The 23,199-nt window shown below is 41.8% G+C and overlaps 1 protein-coding gene across 3 annotated transcripts; it reads left to right on the forward strand.

Moving 5' to 3' along the window:
• The first annotated feature begins 3,203 nt into the window (after window positions 1–3,203).
• ABRACL (ABRA C-terminal like) lies at window positions 3,204–12,635 on the forward strand. 3 transcript variants are annotated; one of them, XM_061624005.1, is made up of 3 exons: window positions 3,204–3,388; window positions 7,136–7,202; window positions 10,107–12,635. In XM_061624005.1, exons 2-3 carry the CDS (start codon window positions 7,142–7,144, stop codon window positions 10,289–10,291), a joined length of 246 nt encoding a protein of 81 aa, XP_061479989.1. In that variant the 5' UTR covers window positions 3,204–3,388; window positions 7,136–7,141; the 3' UTR covers window positions 10,292–12,635. The 3 variants fall into 3 exon arrangements, with proteins under 3 accessions (XP_061479989.1, XP_061479988.1, XP_061479990.1); XM_061624004.1 differs by having other exon boundaries at window positions 3,204–3,340; XM_061624006.1 differs by lacking the exon at window positions 3,204–3,388 and adding an exon at window positions 3,390–3,414.
• The last annotated feature ends 10,564 nt before the right edge of the window (window positions 12,636–23,199 follow it).

Consider the following 23,199-nt stretch of genomic DNA (forward strand, 5'->3'; position numbering starts at 1 on the left):
CAATGAAAATGTAAGAGATGTTTAAAAACATGTGCCATTTAAAGGGTAACCAACAATCTATATTCATGTTGGCTAGTTAGAACTGTTTGTGCTTTTCTGATTGCACAGATTTGATGCTGAACTTCTGTGATCCTGAAAACCCAACTGGAAACAATGACAATCTAGATTAGAGAAACAGCAGGCAGGAAAAGGTTAAGTACCCCAACCACTTTTGTACTCAAAAGACCATGTCTCCCTGAACCTGCTGTTCTCAAAATGCTGCTCTGTTATAGGCATTTATTTATATCATATAGTAAGTCACTAATCTGCAACATGGGGTCTGTATTAGGTTGGGCAGGTGAGGGGTATAAAAGGACAGGGCTCCTGCACCTTTAATAGTTATGCAGAAGAGGGAATTTCAGCAGATAATGCTTGCATGACCCAAGTCTGTAGTTGCTCACCCCTTTGACTTGTGCAAAGGGCTCATCCCACATAACAAAGATTCACAATTTACCAATTTATTTATGCTGATCAAGTCTCTGTTGCTTGTAATACAAGACAGGTTCAGGAACCTTTGCCTATATCTCCCAAGTCCCAGCAGAACTGCATAACCAGGACAGAGCTCTGCAAAGCATCTGTTACTAGGATGCCTTGGAACAGGACAGGGTTCCTGTACCTTTTCTGTAGAATTTTGGCTTTTCATGGGTTAGAAAATCTGCACCAGCTGAAATTGTTTTAATTCCTGAAGCTTACTAAAATAAATAAAATTGTAATTGTGATATCGTATTGTTTTAACTTATTTTTAGAAGCAAAGTTTTTTTGAGGAAGTTTAAGATAAACATATAATAAACTCACATTGCTACAATTCGGTTTAGGAGTCTGTCCACTTTTGCATCCAGTCACCCTATCTGCTGCTTTTCAAACTGGAGGGGGAGGGCTAAAGAACCAGTTCCCTGCATGCTGTGGAGGCTGGTCCATGGGGGTGAATAGGGCTCTGCCCCACCAACCTCAGTGTGCCCTCAGACATCATCCAGAAGCTGTCACAGCCTGTCAGCTTCCTCCTCCTTAGTTACTTAGAAGTAAGCCCAATTGCAGTCAACAGCCTCCTAAGTATAGGTATAGAGTTGAAGCCATCATCATAACAGCTGTTAAAATCACTTCTCATAAACAGAACTAATTCTTCATGGAAAGCTCATATGTTAGTGTTACAGGAAAAAAATACATATAAAAGTTGAAATGGCAATGTAAATCCACTTTCCTCTGCAGCCCTCAGCTAGCTTGAAAGAGATTTCTGTCTATTCATTGTTGTTATGTGCCTTCAAGTCGATTACGACTTATGGCAATCCTATGTATACAAGTAGCATAAGAGAAGCACAAGGTGTTTTTAGAGCCAAGCTATGTGTCCAGAATAATCATATTAGAGAGACCTTTGTGGACTGTATCACTCCAGCCTACACATTTGAATGTTAGGAGAAAAAACAATACTAGCATAAAACTCTTCTCTCCCATATGTTGATATTCTATATGCAGGGTTTTTTATGTGGAAGCACTGTCACTTGCAGTCTTCCTCTTCAGCTGGAACTGATATAATTTCAATAAAGCTGTACCACATGATATCATGCCACATAATATTAACAAACATTTTATGTTTCTCTATAGCCTAAAGAGTGGTGGTGTTAAGCAATTCAAAGGCCACCCTCTTCTACCCGCTCCAAAATGTACTGTTTTGGCAAGATAGAAGATATGTAAAATTGGTTCAGGTGTGATAACAGAGAATGAGCTACAGAAGACACCTTCCAATGCAATCCTACGTATGTCTGATCAGTAGTCCTACAGAGTTCAGTGGGTCTTAGGCTGCAATCCTATGCACTCTTCCAGGGAATAAGTCTCATTGAGGTTGACTTGTATAAGATTGCATGGTTAGTCTCAAGTATGTGCATATAGAAATTTTGTAGAATGTTACTTGCTGATTGCCACAGTGAGTACATCAACTGATAGTTCATAGGTGAATGTGTGAACAGCCTATTGAAAAGTATTGTAGCTGAGGCAATAGCAAAATCCTTTGTGCACATATTTATTTATTGCACTTATATATTTCCTTTCTGTGAAGGCACCCAAGATGGCTTACCATTTAAAATATTAGAATAAGTAAATCATATGGTACAAAATATGGTTAGGTCAACTTCAAGAGCTGATGGTACAAGCTCCCTGGCCTGTCTTTCCTCAGGGCACACAGCTGGGTAGCCCCTAGGAAAGGGGGATGCTGCCCCAACAGGTTGTTGATCTTTGATGGTCTTTATTCACACATGCAAATCGCCAATTCATGCTGCTGTATCATATAACGAACATACAGGTGTGAGCTGGCCATTACCTAACATAGAATCAAAACAAAACCCTTTCCCCATGAGAATTCTGCAAAAGCAAAGCCTATTCCAAACCCCCTTCTAGCCAATAAGTAGTTTGATCAGGTGCAAAAGAGGACATGGCTCCTGCACCTTAAATAGTTGCATTCAAGATAAAATTTCAGCAGATATGTGACATTTCCCTTTTCTATACCAGGGCTGGGCAGAAGGTAGATCTGCATCTGGTAGTAGATCTCTAGGTAACTTCCACTTGTTTAGTGGTCAGAGTGTTGGACTAAGACCTGGGAGACCAGAGGTCAAATACCCACTCAGCCATGAAGCTCACTGGGTGACCTTGGGCCAGTCACTGCCTCTCATCCTAACCTACCTCACAGGGTTGTTGTGTGTATTAAATGAGGAGGTGAAGAACCATGTATGCCACCTTGAGGACTTTGAAGAAAAGGTAAGATATAAATGCAATAAATAAATAGCTTAATAATGGCAGCAACCAAATTACTCCCTCCTGCCTTAGGTTATACTATAGGAAGAAGAAAGCTTGGGATGACCAAGAGTGGAAGGGCTGTGGATACAGCTGAGTTCTGGTACCCAGAACAAATTCCTGGGCTCACAACTCTTTGCATCGGGTTAGTGGTCTCTAGAGGTTCTACCCAAAAAACAACGTAGATCCTCTAAGCCCGGACTCTGTCCACCTTCCTGTAATTCGCACAACACTTAAAGGTACAGAAGCCCTGTCCTCTGTTGCATCTTCTGGCCACCCTACCAACAAGTATCCGTCGCCTCTCTCATACAAAAAAAAAAGGTTTCTGTTCCTTGATGTGGGCGGCACCTACACTAGTCTCATTTTCAAAGCTTCCCCCCCCCCAGCTGCTTCCCTCCTTGCGACACTCCCTCAGAGCCACACTTCCTCCTGCACTTTGCTTCTGAAGGCAGCTCCTTCCTAATCACTCAAAGAAACAGGGAGAGGAGGGGGAAAACCCGTCGCCGAGAATCTGATATAGGTCAGTGCACTGTGGAGGATCCTGACAGAGAGCGCGACGCACCACGAGGTTGGAGAGCGGGGCGGGCGGCTTAGGCAAGGAGGGATTTGTGGTTGGCTAGCCGACTCGGTCCGGGCGCTCGCGGGGGCGGGGGGCGCTGCTTCAAGTCTACCTAGGGCTGGCGGGTGTGCGTGGTCAGTTCTGAGATCCAAGCCGCGGATTCTTTCGGGGAGGGGGGGGGATGGAAGAGCTCCCGCCGTAGCCCTGCGGATTATGGAGATGGCGTGTCAGCCACCGGCACTTCCGCACCGGGATCCCGTGTGACCTGCTGCACGCGGTTGAGGACAGAAGGGAAGAGCCGTCGGCGTGCTTCGAGGGATTCCCACGTTTTTTTCCTTCCAAAAGGAGGCTTTTCAAGCCCTCTTTTTGCTACTACTGGAGAGCCTCCCGGTCCCCCGTTCCTCCCCCGGCAACTCGGAGCGCACGCTTCGTTTTCTTATGGCTTCACGTATAATCAGGGCTGATCTTCTCCCGAGCATCGAGGGGATTAAAATAAACATGCTCTGCAGGACTTTAACCTTGGTTCATTATAATGCTAGCATTAGGTTCGCATTCCTAAGCTGGCTAACTTGGATGGAAGTCCGACTGAAAACAATGGGGCTGCCTTCCAAACAAACACGCTGGGGGTCGGGGCTGTAACGCTCGCTTGCAGGGCACGTGCGGCGGATGCTTGTCTTTCTCTGCCCCTGTTAATTGTTTCCACGCCAACACTTCACACTCCTCTCTATCTCTGCGCCCCGTCTCCTCCTCTGCAAGCTACCAGCACAGTCTCCCTTATTGTATTTCTGCCGCGCGGCTTGCTGCTCTTGGGTGCCGTTGAAGGAGAGGGAGGAAAAAACGTGTGGCATGTGGGAGTTCCAAGGGGACACAAAGCTGTTTTGTCATCCTCCTGCCGAGGGGACTGGGAAGGAATGATGGGGGGAGGGGATAAGGAAGCAGCAGCGGGGAAGGGATCCCAAAAAGGCCCACTGAAGCCTTTTGCAATAGGCGCCATGACCAAATTAGGGGGTGCCGAACATCAGGAAGGAAGTTACTCAGCAGGCCATGCTGACTCGTTGCTGGAGCAGTGAACTAACCCACACTTGAATGTGCTCCTAAACACAAGCTAGTCGATTTCTCTTCTGTCTCCCACAATACTTTAATGTGATTCTGAAAATTCAAGAGAAACTTGCCCACCTTTGCCAGCTTTCCACTTTTTCATCATTTGAGAAGCCTAGTATCAGCATCCTAAGTCAGGTTCACATCCACATTTGGTAGTATCTATTGAAGGGGTGAGGAACTGGTGGCCGTCCAGATTCCCAACACCCATCATCCCCAGACAGCTTGGTCAATGGCCAGGGATGATGAGAGTTTAAATCCAACATCTGGCCACAGGTTTCTTACCTCTTTCTATCTCTTAGAATCTGGCTTCATCCCTGAGTATTCTGTGAAAAGGTGGAGATAAATGTATCCCTTTATCACCTGATCTGAGATGTGTGAATAGAAGTATATTTGGACAATTGCCACTCTCCACCACACTTCCACTATTTGACGTGCTCCAGCCTGCAGCAAGGAAAATATTCCATGCATTACTTTGTAAATGTGGAACCAGGACTGTGACATGGGATGAATGAGCACATGTAGGCTGCAGTCCTTTACATGCTTACTTGGCAGTAAGACAGCCTTACTTGGCCATGAGTGATCGCCAATGAATGAATAATTGAACTAAATGGGTCTTGCTTCTGAATAAACATGTACCAGTTCTTATTCAATAAGGTGTCTGTTTCCTAGCCATCATGGTTATGCTGAAAAGATTGAAAATTAAGAGGTAGCCTTCTAATATTGTGTTCTGTGTTCAGTGTTAAAGTGACCGTGTGGATGTCTCTGTTGAAACATCCAGTGGAAGCAGTAATAGTTTGTGGGCTGATTCTTGCAAAGGAACTTGGATGACTGTCAAATCCTGTTCATGGGTTTAGTTCTAGAAAACCCAGGTGGTTCTTATGCTAAAAATGCTATCGGTTGGCCTCATAAGTAATTTACTTCAGATAGTCAATATGATTTGAATGTTGCTATTATGTTGCCATTTGGTTTAGCACGTTTTGAAGAGGTGGTAGTGCTACAGCATATACCATCAGGGTGCTGTCATGCCAGTCTATGTCCACTTGCCTATTTATGGTGAAATTATGTTCAAGCCTTTTTAGTATCTGGCCCACTTCACATGCATTTTTTTCAAGTGTACACATAATGAGACCAATGTGTGTGGAAATGTGTATTCTACAGGTATACTAATTAGAGAGGCAGGATTGGATGCAGTTCCCTGCTGAGTGTACACTCAGTGGCAAATCCTGCTTTACTGCTGTGTAATGTGTGGAATAATCCTAATGGTAGGGCACCAGCTTACATGATTCTATCATTACCTGTAGCTTTGCTGTATTTGGGAGGAAAAGCTTTTTTTCCCCTACCAAAAAGAAAGAAAAAAGGTCAAGCAAATGGCTGGTTTACACACTAACACCACCATTTATGATTGTTTTATGACCCATGTGACTGCTGTTACCATATAATGAAACACTTATGTTCAGTGTGTACTATGCAGATTGGGTGATTTCTCCAACACAGAGTAAAGGATAATCAAAGTTTGATGTAGTAGCAGCATGATGAAAATTGTGATCCGCATAGTAAACTGCTCCACAGTCTTACCACATGTTAACATATGCCAGGTGGAGCAATTTAAAGCCACAGCAGCTTTTAAACTTTTCCTCATCCTTTGGGCAGGCATTTTGTTGCATGAAAACACAGTTGCTGTATGTATGCCAGTGTTACGCCATGCTGCCTACAGAACTGTGGATGGCATACATGCATGTAGGCACACATGCCCTTTCTGAAAGCATATGAAATACAAAGCTCACTCAATTAGCCATGCCTGAATTAAATATGACACTTCTCTCTAATTTAGGCTAGAGCTGGAAGAATATGCTGTGGTCTCAAGCATATAGTCAGTAGCCATTATATTACTCCCAATACCTGAGTACAAAACAAAACACATGAGTCTCACATCCATTATGAATCATAAAACAGAAGCCATAATTGGAGAAGGCTTGGCCAGGTCTGCTTTGTAAACCCTTGAGTATCCAACTCAAGTCATACTCCAAAGCAGACCCACTGAAATCAATTGACTTAAGTTAGTCATGTAGCCAATTTTTTAAAAAGAAATTGTAAAAAGATGCTTTTATGAACCATACAGATTAGTTAATGAATTGTTTACTTAAGAGAAGAAGGTTTGGTGTATTTATCTCATATTGTAGAAAACAAATATTTAGCTTTATATTTTTATATACAATCAGTTTTAAGCATAAAACTGTATTTCTATCTCAGTGGATTTAAAAATATATATTTTAGGTTGCAATCCTAATTCCTGGCCAGCAGCGATGGGCTTGATGGAGCGGCATAGTCAGCACTGCATCCATAACCCTCCCAGGCTGGCACAGCAAAGAAATTCAGATTAGAGCTATTGCCATCAGGTGACAATAGCAGGGACTGCACAGGATCCAGAGGATTCTGTGCCAACCCAGCCCTGACCTCTCCCAAAATGCCTTGTTTTGGGGGTTTCTGATAGCTACCACCAGTGGAGATGCTGCTAATAGTAGCTTCTGCCCACCAACTATTTGGCAGAGAACATTGGGGTGTACCTTGTCAGTGGGGCTTCCATGCCGGCATGGAGTGGACATGATAGAAAACTGAATGGAACAAGTAATAACTCATGAAATAATTCATTTATAGGCAACAATGAACATTGAACATGAAATCAGTCTTTTAGTTGAAGAGATTCGGCGTCTGGGCACCAAAAGTAAGTACTTAGTGGTTAAACAAGAAAGATAGGTAGATGGTAACCATTTAGGATTCTGTCTTGCTCTCAAACCATGTGAGACTGGATGCACATCCATAAAGATTTCTGCCTATACCTAACTTTCTCAACATTCTAGAAAATGGTAATGAAACTTGTTCTGTTCTGCCTTGAAAACTCTGTCATAGGGTGGCCTATAAATATTAATGACAAATAAGAACATAAGAAAAGCCCTGTTGGATGAGACGAAAGATCCATCCAGTACAGGTATAGAAATCTTCTAATGAATAATAATAAATCAATTTATATGTCCTTCCTGTCTGAGGTGAGAAACAAATGGGGGTGTCCACTTAACCATGATACAGACACATTGCTGAAACAGTCACAGCTTTCTTTCAAATTCTATTGGTTGGAGAGTGAATTCTGACAGCATTATATAGAATGGGACAGCCATCCTTCTTTCAAGGCCCCTCAGCCCTCTTGCATGACAGAGGAGTGACAGGTGTGATTTCCCATCATGGCAATTTAATACTGGGTATAGATGCACCTGTTATATTGCCATCTGTCATTCACCAGAGAAAGGCAGGGGGACCCTTCAAGAAAAGAAAGGTCACCCAGTAGTAGAATAGCAGCTTCCCATTGGTTGCAGCACGCCTCACTTGTGCAGTATATTCCATGGCACAGCTGGAGAACATCATTGCATCTGAATGGTGAGAGACTGCCTAAAAGACTCATGGGAATAGTGAAATATAATGAGATATAGCTGCAATAGACATTTATTTATAGCTCAGTCCTATTTGAATTAATGGCCAAATAAGGATGTCTTCATTCCACATATCCTAGCCCAGTGGTTCTCATGGACCACTTAAAAATTGCTGATGGTCTTGGTGGACCACTTAGTGATTTTTCTGGCTGTTGCAATTGCAATGTGCTGCATTAGATGCTGTATGGTTTTTAATTGTATTTTGTTTCTTTTCTTTTTTATATTGTATTTTATTGTATTACAATTTGCATTCCACATAATTCAAAGGGTAATACATAAAATTACAATATAAACAATAAAATATGATTGAAATCAATGGGTTGTATTCATTGTAGCACCAAGTCAAAGGTTCCATCAGCACCAAGATTTTTCCTTGCGCAATGAAACGTTCTCCCCCTCTCCTCCCCTTGTGCTCCCTGTAAATATATTCTGGGTTTCCCCTCAAACCTCCAGAGCAGATTTGGGGATGGTGCACGGTGTGTAGGGAGAGGGGGGATGCACTAGCTGAAATCATTCCACTAGTGCAAGGATTTAGTTGAATTCCACCCAATATGAATATTTAATGTGGATATGTCATAGACCACCTGAATAAAGCTGTGGTCATAGACCACAATACAGGAATCTCTGTGCTAGCCCATCTCCCCGCTCTTCATTGGGTCCCAGTTTGAATCCCTGGCATCTTCAGGTAGGACTGGGAGTGTTCCCTGCCTGAAACCCTGGGGAGCCGCTGCCATTCAGTGTAGAGAATATTGAGGTAGATAGACCAATGGTCTGACTCAATATAAGGCAGCTTCCTATGTTCTCTTGCTTGTCCCTTCAGTGTCTGTGTTTTGGGGTCCAGCTATTGGGGGAGACTGTGTCATTAATAAGGCAACCCTCACATATGCACTGTAGGGAGTGCCTTCAGAACAGCAATTCCAGTTAATGTTTGTTCGGCCACTCTCTTCCTTGCTTGAATGTTGCAAGGAAGAATGAGGTACAAAGTTTTTGGCTCACTGTACCAATAAAAGGAGCAGAATGGTGCATTTGGCTTTCAGTGATAAAGACAGCTCTTCTCCCTGTTGCATTCCCTGCAACATAAAATAGGTGCATATCCCAAGGGATTCTCCCTGCATAGATCACGTACCTGTTAAGTAATAGTGAATTGTTTAGCCAGCAGAAAATTTGTCTATATCTGAGAGTGTGTGAAACTCCATAGCCATGGATGTTTTGAGTGCTCTGATAAGGGCAGAGGGAAGAGACAAACCTAGTTAGGGGAATGGGTTTACCCTATCTGGTGAGAGACCTGTTTTTTAGTGTAAGGGGTAACTGTCTGAGGCTTTCTACTGGCTCAAATAGAAGTGCTTTTTTACACCACAGACTGCACAAGTGTAATTTAAAGTGGCAGGACAGAAATGAGCCCTGAGCAAGCATTAGATTCAAACTAAGTCCCATTCCTCTGCGACCATGCTTTGGCTCTGCTCAATTCCTCCCCTTGTGCTAGTAGGATCCTGCTGACATCAGGATTTTGTTTACTGCCAGTGCAGCAGCAGTGACATAAATTCACTGTATTGTTGTACCTTTGACAGAAGAGAATTCAATAAAAAACGTATCTTACCCAGTGGCCATAACTTCAGGTTAAGCTCAGGTAATTATCACTGTCTGTCTTTTTTTGCATTTCATTTCCCTCTGACCTCACTTTTTACAATCTATCCCATGCAACCATGTATACCTGCAACTTAGGATGCATCTGATGAAGTGGACTGCAGTCCATGAAAGCGTATACCGCACTAACTTATTTACTTGTTCAGGTGCCACAAGATTCTTTACTGTTAATCATGTGACTGACTTTAGCTGAACTGGGCCTAAATGATTTCAGGTTGTGATATTAATAGTACCCAATATGATTATTTGGTGTGAAGGTTTTAAAAAAGAGAGAGAAAGATCACTTTTAAATGAAAAGAAAGCACTGTCCAAGAATTTAAAAAAATGAAATAAAAGCAATTCATACAAAATGGGGAGGGGGGAGAGAAGATAGTTAAAATAATAAAACCAAAAGTGTAAAATCATGTACTAAAAACATTGAAAAAGACCACTAAGTCTCAAATGTTTGATGAAATAAAAATGTTGTGTATCACTGCAGTGTAATACTTTCTTTTGTCTAGATCCTGACGGGATGTTGAGTGTGAAGTTTGGTGTACTCTTTGCTGATGAAAAATGTGCCAACCTTTTTGAAGCTTTAGTGGGGACTCTTAAAGCTGCAAAACGACGGAAGATTGTTAGTTATCCTGGGGAGCTGCTTCTGCAAGGTGTTCATGACAATGTAGACATTTTGTTACTGCAAGATTAGCATAGCTTTCTTAATTACTGTACATTGTGCTATTTTTTCAGATAGATGTACAGAGTTCTCAGACCGAGGCAAAATTTGCATGAATGTGTATTTTCCTATATATAAAGAGAATGAAGACCTAATGTGAATGCATTACTACAAATGAGTTTAGATAAAATGATATAACACCCTCCCTTTTTTGGGTCTCAGGTATTGCATTTTAAACTGGCTGAATGGTTTTTGATGTTTGAAAGGAGATCTTATAAATTTAGCTGTGATTGCTAGCTAAAATCCGATACAAAGGCATAGAAACCAGATGATCACATTTTTGTTTTGTCTGTTTTTTGTTTTGCTTTTATTTTTATTTTTGTAACTAAGGTGGCCACTTAGACCTCGCCAAAAAAGAGAACAAAATAGGACACAGATGTGCATGTGCTAATTGATATATATAGTTGCAAATTTAGAAAAAAATACTGTAATCTAAGTAGAAATGCAATACATATCACCACAGAGGGGAAGAAGACTGTGACCAGGTGAGCTCTGTGGCTGCTCAGTCTTCTGTCCAGGTGCTAACTGTAGAAGGGCAACTTCAAGGTACCTGCTCTCACTTTTTTATAGTTCTTTATCTTTAAATGAGACTCAGGCTACATACACACTTCACACCTAAAGCTCATTTAAAGCACATTAGTTGCCCCAAAGATTCCCGGGAACAGTAGTTTCTTAAGGGTGCTGGGAATTATAGATTTGTAAGGGGTAAACTACAGTTCCCAGGATTATTTGAGAGAAATAACGCATGGTGTGTATGCAGCTGTGGACAAGACAACCCTTCAGACTGAAGATGTCATCAAATCAGTAGCAGTTACTCTAGGTAAAATGAAGTAATAAAACAATGATAGCATAGCCACGCCCACAACATACACTGAAAACACTATTATACCAATTTAGTAGTCACAGAGAACTGTAGTTTGTTACGGGTGATGTCCTCACAGAGCTACATTTCCTAGCACCCTTAACAAACTACAGTTCCCAGGAACCGCCATGACTGTTAGAGTGGTATAATAATGCTTTCAATGTATGATATGGATGTGACCAGAGACAGACGGAAAGAAACTTGAAACACCGTATTTAACAGAATCTTCATGTGATACTTGAAACATACAGCACTCTTATGTGATGCATCTCTTTCTGGGCTGCAGCACTCCAGAGGGGTTGTGCAGGGATATAAAGCTTTAATGTTTCTCAGAATGAGGTTGAAGCCAGGTAAACAAGACCACTGCCATGACACTTTCATTTTGAATTACTGCAGTGTAGGAGGTTCTTCCATAAAACTTAGAACTTGATTCTCTTGCCCCTCTGAGAAAATGGGCAACTTGTATCCATTTCCCCCTAGAGAAATTGAGTGGACCCCTTATGGGCTGCAGTAAGCCTCCTCCTGGCTGCTGTAATACAGGTCCTTAGTCTGTTTAAGAGAGCAGAATAATGTAAGGGTAACGTAAAGGGTCTGTGGTTGGTAGAATATGAACAAATCTCTTTTCAACAAAGGTTGGAAACACTGAGGATCTAGAACGGAGGATATAACATAAATGGGAGAATCATGTGCGGAATATCTCACGAAAGACAGATACAGTACGGCCCCACTCATACGGTGGGTTACGTTCCAAACCCCCGCCTAAAAGTGAAACCCGCCGAAAAGTGGAACTCCATCAATAAAATGGCGTCTGATGCCTGAAAAACACTGTAAAAGTGGAACAAGTGCCGTATGAGTGGGCCATACTCTAATTGAAAGCCGCCGTTTTAGCGGGCTGCCAAAAAGCGGGGCCCTACTGTATTTCTCACATGATTCTCCCATTTATGTTATATAAATCAGCCAAAACAACACCATTTTGGGTAGAATCAGCCAAAACCACACCACCATTTTACAAGCACATTCCATGATCTTCCACCTCTCTGCTCAGGACAACTGAACTGCTCTTCAAATTTATGTCATTCATTCAGTGAAGTAGCATAACATTTCTGTCCCAACAGAAATTCAGGGACAAGGGAATATCCAACATCTTTAAGGAAGTGACAGTACAATAAATACTAATATTTTCCTACTTCTAAGTCTGTGGTGAATTTTACTGCAAAGTTCAAACATAAACTTGAAATACACTGATCATTCTATTTGTTTTGTACTTTCTTTCTGTGCTGAATCAATGTCAAACTGGTCTTTTATAAAAGTTTGGAAAGGGACCGGAAAGCTTCAGCTAAAGTAGTAAATAAATATAAATCAGAGAATTATTTTTACCCATCTTATACTGTGTAAAATAAAAAAAAATGCTTTGACTCAAAATACTTTACTTTGTTTGCACCCTGGTTCAATAAAAGATTGAAACTTTCTCTGCAATAAGTATTTACCAGTTTACAAGTCTCAACAGCAAGACAGTGTTTCTTAGAGTGTTAGAATGCACTAGAGTATTGGAAATGTGTTTTGTTTTGCATAGATCCTCTTTTTCTATTCAACAGACATATTGACTGCCTCAGAGCCGATTCACACAAGCAGATGAAAATGGGGGTTGCTTTCTTTGAAGAATATTAACAGCAAGCCTTTTTAGAGACCTTATCCCAGTTTGCGTCTGTGTTGGAATTGCTTTTTGTTTTTAAAGCTGTTTTTAAAAGCTGTTTTTAAGATGTTTTGAAGTCTTTTGTTTTTAAGATGTTTTGAAGTCTTTTGTTTTTAAGATGTTTTGAAGTCTTTTGTTTTTAAGATGTTTTTGAGTGCTTTTAGTGTTTTTTGTTTGCTGCCCCTGGCTCCTTCTTGAAGGAAGGGTGGGATACTAATTAATTGATTAATTAATCTACGAGAGATGACATGAAAACATTGTGGGTTGTATCTAAGTCTGGGACCACTAATGTGGCATCCACAAATGCAATGGCACTCTTGAAGACTTCCCCTGACACACACACCCTGCTTGCTCATTTGTCATGTGGTGGTGAGGGTGATTAACCCCCTCCCTCCCTGAAAAGTAGATAGAACTGACTGAGGAAGTTGGAAGAAGAGCATTTTTCTCTTTCAGCTCAGTGGGATCTGGGAGGCTCCGATGGACACCTGAGCTGCTAAAATAAATTGAAGCAACCAATAAGGTAGAAAGGAAAGGGAGTCACTTAGGAAAATGAGGAAAGGAAAATGGAGCAACCATGGATGGGAGGCATAGGGAAGAAAAGGTGCATCAGGAGACTGGGCAGAAAGAGTGTACCAAAGTGTCAGAGAAAGAGAGAGGGAATGGAGTGCCAGAGTGAAGGCATACACACATAGGCTGGATCCAGTAAAGTAGATCCTCCTAAAATTACATAATATTTTTCTGGCTTCTTTCCCCCTGACCCCACTTCCCATTAAATCACAGATCACATCTGTCTCCATTGAATAAACGTAAAAAACACAAATCTTGTATTTTTTTACAACACTAAAATTGCACACAAACATGGATCATTATGGAGTCTCATAATTTTTATACGGAATCCTCTCAAAACCATAATCAAACCATAGGTCATGTCTGTGGCCACTAATGTGCTCTATAATTCATGCGGGGGGGGGGTTGTTGTAAAAATCATGAAGGTCCATGAAGATCTGTGTCTTGGATTTATATTGTTTGTGGTGCTGGTAAGTGGATTTTTTATTTTTACTGTGCATACATGCCCACAGGTGAAAGTGAGGTCCCAGGTCTGGAAAACAAGGAAGACTGGACCTGGGGCATGGAGGAGCTTGGACGGGTCACTGGCTAGCAACTACTCCAATGGAATTCTAGTTGCCACTGTTGCAGCATTCCAAAGCCTGACTACCCTTCCAGGTCCCACCTCCTTGCTGAGAAAGATACACAAGAAGGAAAGGAGAAAGGCAAAAGGAAGAGATGCATGAGGATAGTGATAAAATGAACAGAGTGACAAGGAGATATGTCAAATGATGAGCTGTTTTGAATCAGGTATTGCCACCTGGCTTTAATAAATGTGTAAAATGGAAGTGGAACATGTATACAATGTGCCAGCCTTGAGAAGGAAGCCAAAATCACAGATACCGCAAAGGTGTAATTACGGGGAGACTGAAGACTATGGTGTTAAGTCATACATTTTTCATAGTTGCTCTAAAAAAGCCTTCATAAATTCAGATTCTCTACTCCATAAATAATAGCTTGACTTCAAACCTTTCTGAGCTGAACCTCACTAGTGGAAAACCCATGGGAGCAAATAAGAACTACTAGAGAGCAAAGAACTACTGGTGTGCATGTAGAGTAAATCAATTGCAGCCCCTCGAGAAGCCTTTAGTTGTCTGAAATGTCTTGTTTTAGCTGGTATATGTGAAGTTTGTTCCCCTCCCTGTGTTCTCTTATTGTTTCACTGCTAGCAGTCTTGTGGCCTGACAGGTAGTCCCTGGAGAACATGAATGCAATGAAATTACTGAAGAAAGGAGGTGCAGTGATGACAGGTATTGTGTTTTCACACATGTAGCTAAAGCCATTCTTGTTTCAATCGATTCAAACCTCAGCTATGATTTGAAAAATGCATTTCGAGGTCTGCTGAAATCTAGCTGAGAAATTACTGAGCAGAGGAAAAGTCTGCTGATCTGAGTTTTGTGTGCTTTAAAATAGTGGTTAATGGATAATCCCGTATATTGCAACACCTTGCTGTGAGACCACAGCATGCTGCATTGAGGAACCAGCCATGAGCATCTCTGCTCCCATCATTTTTGGCTAAGACAAGGACCCCTTCCTTGTTAGGGTTGCTTCAAATGAAACAAATTTTCCCTGCCTTAATCATACTTTTTTTAAAAAAACACCCAGCTGGCATTTTAGATAACGTTGTTCTGATTTTACGGTTAATTTTAACAGACTTTATCCCTTTTATAACCTTACTATACACTGCTCAGGAACTACAGAATTAAGCAGACAATATAAACTGTTGAAAGAAAGAAATAAAACTAGATGGTACTGCTATATGTAATGCCTGCTGTGTAGTCTCTGCTTGAATTTCCTGAATGTGGCTGTCTCACTGTTTGTTTGTTTGTTTGTTTGTTTGTTTGATTGATTGTTTGATTGTTTGATTGTTTGTTTGATTGATTGATTGATTTATATCCTGCCCTTCCTCTCAGCAGGAGCCCAGTTTACAATCCTGGGAAGTGTTTTGCCTGGCTTTTTCACGGCTAGCTTCCATGGATGCTGATTTCCTGTATAGTCATTTATTATTACTGTTGTTGTTGGTGGTGTTGTTATATCCCACAAGCCAAGAATCCATTCAATCCTTCTGACATCTCTCATGGACAAACGAACCATTATACCCACATTTGTTTATATAATGGGAATGCAGGAGTGGCCTTGACTTGAAGGGTAACATTGGCAAGCAAATACTAAGGGCATGGAACCATTCCATGCCTGCCCATTTTCCTTTACAAATGGCCCCAACCCATTCATCCCATCATAAATAGCCCCACGCCATACCCCACTCCATCAGCTTGGCTAAGTTTCAGAAACCAATGGTGGTGGGGAACTGCAGGAGGCACTAGTAGGAGACGGTAGGGGATCACTTCCATTGTCCAATTTCTCCCTGCAAATTCTCCTCAGCCTTTGCATTACATCAGTGTTTCCCAAACTGTGGGACTCCAGATGTTGCTGGACTACAGTTCCCATCATTCCTTGCCATTAGCCATGCTGGCTGGAGCTGATGGGAACTGTAGTCCAGCAACATCTGGAGTACCCCAGTTTGGGAAACACTGCATTACATCATGAGAGAAACACAGGGCTGGGAACCCCTTGTTTCCCTCCATCAGGAGCTAAAGGATCTGTGAACCACCAAATTTCAGGTGACAGCTTGTCACTGAAGTACCATCACAGTCTGGGTTTTATAGCAGTGTAAAGAGCTTCCTGTTTCAGTTGAGCTTTGCTTAAGTAATACAGTCTTCCTGAGCTTTGGTGTACTTGTGAAACCTTCCTTGGTTATTTTTTGGTCCAGACTTCTGGCTTGCTCTTTGACCCTGCCTCTTGGTTTGTCCATTTGTTCTGACTTGCTCTTTGTTCCTGACTCCTGGTTCAGCCCATGACTCCCTGCTCACCTCAGACTGCTGCCCAGAGGCCAGCCCTGAAACTTTTGTAATATCTAGTTCTGCCCTCAGTGAGAACTGGACAGTAGCAGCCAGCAGGGAGAGGTGCCACCATGGATCTGGCCTCTGAGTGGTGGCATTGCTGCCACCTACTGGGATAGTGCAGCAGAGTGGTGAGATGGGGGGGGCTTCAGGTGCACCAATGGGAACACCAGACTGACTTGCACCACTCTGACTTTGCTGTTGCCCTCCTCTCTCCCTGCACTGTCCTGGTATGAGGTAATGGCGCCACTGTCAGGAAGTCAGATCCCCAATGCCACCCTTCCCCACCGCCTGGATGGATTTAAACAACTACAGCAAGCCTACTCAACATATGACACACCAGCCATGTACTGTGACTTGACAGGTGCTCTAAACTTCCCTGTTGTGCCAGCTTTGGGCACGTAGAATAAATACGAGGTTTACTGAGCTCCTAGTGGGTCACCTTTCATGACTGGTGAGACTGGAGAGGGCAATATCTCAGATCATGGAAGCCGGAACTACAGCTTGGGGTCTTGGACTCACCCACCGACTTCTCAAACAGTGTTATCACCTGCAACAATGTGCTCACTTTCTATATTGCTGTTTTGTTAACAAGAGGAATGTGTATTCTGTGTTGTGTGCGGGAGACGTAAATTCATAAATAAATTGGGGAATGTTAAAAATAGAGCCTTTCTTGAGATTCAGTGACTCAAGATGAATTGACTAAGAAAGAAGTTCAGAAGTTTATATTTCCTATGCTAATATAACACAATCCTATGTTGTACAAAATGTGTTTATAGTAAGCAGCTAATCATTAAGAGTATATTAATAAATGGAAAGAACAGTATTTGTAGATCTGAAATCAATGTATTCAAGGACAAATAATCTTACATTTTTGGATTCTCCCTTTTAGTTTATACTTAAAAGATAATGTTTTTCAGAAGAAGGCTACATGTTTTAGAATTATATTGTTCTTTCATGTATCCTGTTCTTGGTTGATGGGAGTTGGGAACCCAACATCTGGAGGGCCCCTGGTTAGCCACCCCGGCTATAAGTGTCAGAAGTCAACCCCAGTGAACTCAGCAAAAGAAAAGCCTGCTGTAAATTAAGGAGGAGTGCTTCTACATCACTGAAAAGATAAGATATGTATTATACAAGCACTAATAATGGATATACAGCTGAAGTAGATTCATAGGATCAGGGAGGCAGGGATTTCTTTTAAACTCCATGACTGTATGCACACAATAATGCAAGTCTTCACCAACCAATACATACACACAGTAAAAATGTGCCTTTATCTTCTAGATCTAATCCCTGGTCTTCTAATGTGGAAATATGTCAAAAATGTTTTCAAGCTTGTCTGCAACAGATTTAAGTCTTTAGCCAAGTACCTGCACAAACATGTAGGGCTCTAAATATGATGTGCTTGTTCAGAAGCCTGGATTAGCTCTCAAAGATAATTCCTCAGCTGCAGCTAGAACTACTCCTACCCCCCATTGATAGGGTAGTTTGTTTTTAAAGTAGCAGTGCCTGGTGCTAAAGAAATAAAATGTATTTATTGGACTTATAACAGGACAGCAGTTTTGAACTGAGAATTAAAAAAAGGACAATCACAGGGGTAATTTATAGGGGTGGTTGTTGTTTAACAGATGCACATTAAATTAATGATTATAGTTGAAAATCATAGCACATACATTTTAAAGAGTAACAAAGAATATAATGAACTGTAATGTGCAAATAACCCATCTACTAATCTTGAAAGATTTTGAATCCACATATTGCTTAGCTGAAACAGCAAAAAAAGAACATTTTATAAATAAAACAAATTTTAAACATGTAGATCAAAGAGTGCAAAACAGAATCTTCTCTTGCATTTCAGACTATAATTGTTTCTGAGCTGCATGTTTTATTGGCTTCATATAATTGTGTTTTGTTGGCTGCCTTTGCTAGCAAGCAACAATAAAACAAAGAACTGAGATCCATTTATTTGCAAGAGAAACAGAAGGAATAATAAATACAGAAAGTGAAGCCAGTAGTCTACAAGATAAGGCAAGAGATTATAAAGCAACATTTAGGTGTGGATACTAAGGCTGTGAACACACTAGTCGCCAGAACAAATTGTTTCCGTTGGCCACACTTGGTGGGCAAATGGGTCTCCCAATCAGTTGCAAAATCTGTTTGAAACTCAATTTTTTAAAAAATGCACTCAAACTGACCCCACCAGATTTTACAGTAAAAAGAGGTGGAGTCTGAGTAATGTTGTGTGCCCCCGCTTTCAGAAGAGGGAGTTGGAGACGCTCCATAAGCCAGACAAGACCATTGGTGCCTGAACCCTGACAAGGGCCAACATGGGTCAGAGCCAAATGAGGGGCTGAGCAGCATCTCACCAGCGCCAATGCATGACTGCCATTGGTGCAATTCACACTACAGATTGCCCCCCGTTATCTTCAGGACTATGTGAGATCAAGGTAGGGGGAATGGGGAGGGGTGTGGTGTATTGGCCCTTCTGACTTGCCATATCAGCAACTGTTTTCAGGCACTATGCTTTTACCTTCTGTTCTTCATCACAAGCAACAGCCTACTGCATGGTTTTCCCCTGCATAAACTGTTTGTATTTAAGTTGGTTTTGTTTACACATCCTCTGCATGGCCACCTCTTCACTTTTCAAAGTATGCACTACATGCCTCCACCACTGGGTGGCCTCTGATTTTCTGTACAGTTTCACACAGGGTGGGTATCCTTTTGGCTACATAAGCTGCACCACTCTCCCCCCTAAGATTGGAAACAGAGGGAATGATCGGGTCATTTAATCACTCCCAGTACAAAGAGACAGCAGAATCACCCACACAAGAAGGAGCTACTGTGTCTCTGTGTGACTCACTACTCTGGGCTTGCTTCTTTACAATTAGTCCAGGCCAGTGATTCATTCAGCAACACTAAACGTTAGCAGCAGCAAATATCTGGTTGCCAAAAGAGCCAGTCCAATATATTTTGCTGTCTGAGATGAAACAACAAATGGCACCCCCCCACCTCACCCCCAAGTTAAGACACATAGTACCCCAGGCCAGGCACATTTCTTTGGGCACCTGAGACAGAAAAGCCCACAAGTGATTTTCCCCACTCCTTGGCAGTAAAAATACAACAATAACACATTAAATAACATTCATGACACCCAAAATCAGCTGCCTGAGGGGGTTGTCTCACTGCTTAATAGTAGAGCTGGCCCTGGCCTGGAGAGACATGAATGTCATGAGGAGGCTTTGAGGACAGAAAGAGAAAGACTGGGGAAACGTTTTTCTCTCCCCATGATCCAAAAAATGGCACATTTGGAGAAAGCCCTTGTGAAATACTTTCTCTTTAAAAATGATTAGTGTGAAATTATGTTAATTGCATTTTAACAGAGGGGAAACTATGCCAGCTTAATGGAAAGGAAAATGTAAAAGAAGGAAAACAGGTGAGAAGACAAAAAAGATGAGAAGCATTTACCTGCAAGGAAGCACTATTGAATATAGGGAAACTTATATTTATTATTAAATCTATTTATTAAATTTATATCCCGCCCTTCCTCCCAGTAGTAGCCCAGGATGGCAAACAAAAACACTAAAAACATTCTAAAACATAATAAAAATAGACTAACATATATTAAAACAAAACATATTAAAATATATTTTTCAAAAAGCATCTTAAAAAGCAATTCCAACACAGATGCAAACTGGGATAAGGTCTCTACTTAAAAGGCTTGTTGAGGTGATTGGTCTGCATGTTGCATAGGATTGGTCTGCTTGTTACATAGGATTGGTCTGCATGTTATTTACATAACACAGTCCATATTCTTAAAATACCAAATATAGTTTAGATTTGATAAGCAAGTCAGAAAACAAACACAGCCACAAAATATCCAACTGCAGCTTCAAAATGTCAGTCAATTGTGCATCTCTAGGTTTTGGGGCACCAAACAGTAGGTGCTCTGGTTGGAAATGCCAATAAATGTTTTTCTTCAGTTAAGCTGGAAAACACATTCAATCCCATTGTGTTTGCTGCTGCCATTCAACATGTTTATCTGGAACAGAAACTTTCTGAAGTCCAGTTAGAGAAACTTTCCTGTTTTTGCACATTTGATGGTCCTCCTCATCAGGGCATCTTTTGGCAGATCCTTTCCTCTGAGCCCAGGATTCATAGCAGGGCAAGCCCACAGCTAATTTTCTTTCTGGCCTGCTCTCATGTCTGCTTCAGTGTGTGGCAGGCAGTTGCAGCTGTCAGACTGCTAAACCTCTGCTGCTCAGATTTGTTTGGATTTTGACACCATAGTTGGGACATGTCTTGGGGAGGTTCCCTGAGCACTGTCAGATTTGCTGGCATCAGTTTCAGTTGTTGTGGCCTGAGAATGTGGACAAGACACTTGAGGGACTGACTACTTGCCTTCTTGATCTTCTTGGCTAGTATGAGTAACCAGACAGGATTGGCTGGGTTGGTCCAGGGGGTGATAGATGACTCTTTGTGGGAGGTAAGTGCTACCTTTCTTAAAAGCCAAGGTGGTGTGGCTCCTTCCCTGGAACAAGAGGAGTTTGACAACTACTGGCCAGTGTCTAATATCCCTTTTTGGGCAAGGCGATTGAGAGTGTGGTAAGTGGACAGCTTCAGGCATGCCTGGAGGATGCTGATTAGTGGTCCCATTTTAATCTGGTTTCAGGCATCGGTATGGTGCTGCAATGGCCTTGATCATTCTAGTTGGTTACCTGTATCGGGAGAGAGATGGGGAGAATGTGACTCAGTTGATTTTCCCTGATCTCAGTGACTTTTAATACCATCAACCACTGTAACTTCCTGCAACAGCTCTGCAGATTGGCAATTGGGAGGTACAGGGTTATAGCAGTTCTGTTCCTATCTGCAGGACTACTTCAGAGACTGGAACTGGGAATTTGCACTTGCCTATTAGCTTCTGACCTGTGTGGTTCCACAAGTTTCCATCTTACCTCCCCATGCTATTTAACATCTATATGAAAGCACAGGGAGTTGTCATCTGGGGATTTGGAGAGAGGTGTCATCAGTAGACAGTCGACACCCAGCTCTATCTCTTCATACCATCTGAATCAGGTGAGAATGTGCAGGTCCTTGACTGATGCCTGAAGGTAGTAATAGGCTGGCTGAGGGTCAATAAACTGAAGCTGAATCCTGACAAAATGGAGGTGTTGTTGGGGCTGTTCTCATGTCCAGGATCTGGGGTGATGACCTGTTCTGAATGGAATATAGGCAGCTTCCCATAGGCATACCATCTCATCCTGTGAGAACAGGATGTTTGACTAGGTAGCCTACTGGCCTGATTCACCAGGCTCTCCTTATATTCTTATGGAATTCCCTCCACCCCCAAAGGAGAAGATATGTAGTTTAGGGATGCTCTTGGATCCAGAGTTGTCACTTGAAGTCCAGGTGCCTATTTCCAGCTCTAGCTGGTTTGCCAGCTATGGCCCTTCCTGGACTGGGATAGCCTGATCACAGTAACCTCCAAGGCAGACTATTGAAATGTGGTGTATGTTGGACAATCCTTGAAAACAATCCAGAAGGTTAGGTTGGTGTACCCACAAAAGTTTTGAGGGTACGGCTAAGAGGGATCATTTCTTTATGAGCTGTACTGGCTGTATAAAGTTCTGAACAACTTAGAACCTGGTTACTTGGAGAAGCATCTCTTTCCATATCCACCAACTTAGGCCTTATGTTTTGTAGAGGAGGCCCTTTTCATGGTCCCATCAATGGGTTTGGCCCCTTGTACAGCCACTTGGGATAGGGCTTTCTCTGTGGTGGCACTCTGGTTGTGGAAAACTCTCCCTCTGAAGGTATGGTTGTCTCCCTCACTGATTATTTTCAGGTGTCAGCTAAAGATACATCTTTTCACAAAGTCATTTGGAGGAGTATGAGCTTGCACAGTCATTTTTGTTTCTTGCCAAACTGTTTTAAATGACTGCATGCTGTGTTTTAATTTTGTTTTTAATCTGTTATTTAATTTTGATTTGATTTGTATGTCACCCTGGCATTCTATGGGACAATGAGCAGCACGAAATTATAAAAAATAAAAATGTTGGAATGCTTTTGAATAATTTCACCCATACTTAGAAAGGATATTCTGAAGGTGGACAGGACAGATTTCCAACATCTTTTCCCATACTCACCATAGTCTGATCATGAACAAATTATGAAAATGCTTTAAGATCTTAGGGGGTGAGGTTAGAAAGATAATAGGAAAGTCAATAGCAGAGTAAAGGGCGAATGTTTCTTCATTCTTCTTTAGATAGTCAATACATAGTTGAAATATGCATACATACATATATACAGATAGACAGTTTTGAAAGCAACAAACAGAACTTCACTCAAGTTATATAGTGTTATGAGTATAGGGGTTAGAATGGATTATTCCTGTGGGTCCCCTTCCAGCCTCTGATTTGGAATATAGATAGAGGTGATCCAGTGGACATAGTGTACTTAGACTTTCAAAAAGCTTTTGACAGGGTACCTCACCAAAGACTTCTGAGGAAGCTTAGCAGTCATGGAATAAGAGGAGAGGTCCTCTTGTGGATAAGGAATTGGTTAAGAAGCAGAAAGCAGAGAGTAGGAATAAATGGACAGTTCTCCCAATGGAGGGCTGTAGAAAGTGGAGTCCCTCAAGGATCGGTATTGGGACCTGTACTTTTCAACTTGTTCATTAATGACCTAGAATTAGGAGTGAGCAGTGAAGTGGCCAAGTTTGCTGACGACACTAAATTGTTCAGGGTTGTTAAAACAAAAAGGGATTGCAAAGAGCTCCAAAAAGATCTCTCCAAACCAAGTGAATGGGTGGGAAAATGGCAAA

The sequence above is a fragment of the Rhineura floridana genome, chromosome 4 (assembly GCF_030035675.1).
Source record: "Rhineura floridana isolate rRhiFlo1 chromosome 4, rRhiFlo1.hap2, whole genome shotgun sequence".
Lineage (NCBI taxonomy): Eukaryota > Metazoa > Chordata > Lepidosauria > Squamata > Rhineuridae > Rhineura > Rhineura floridana.

Bases quoted from the DNA above. Each gene is read 5' to 3' on its own strand.
- ABRACL (XM_061624005.1), top strand. From the start codon at position 7,142: ATGAACATTGAACATGAAATCAGTCTTTTAGTTGAAGAGATTCGGCGT. The intron at 7,203-10,106 runs GTAAGTACTTAG...TCTTTTGTCTAG, and splicing joins TCGGCGTCTGGGCACCAAAA to ATCCTGACGGGATGTTGAGT.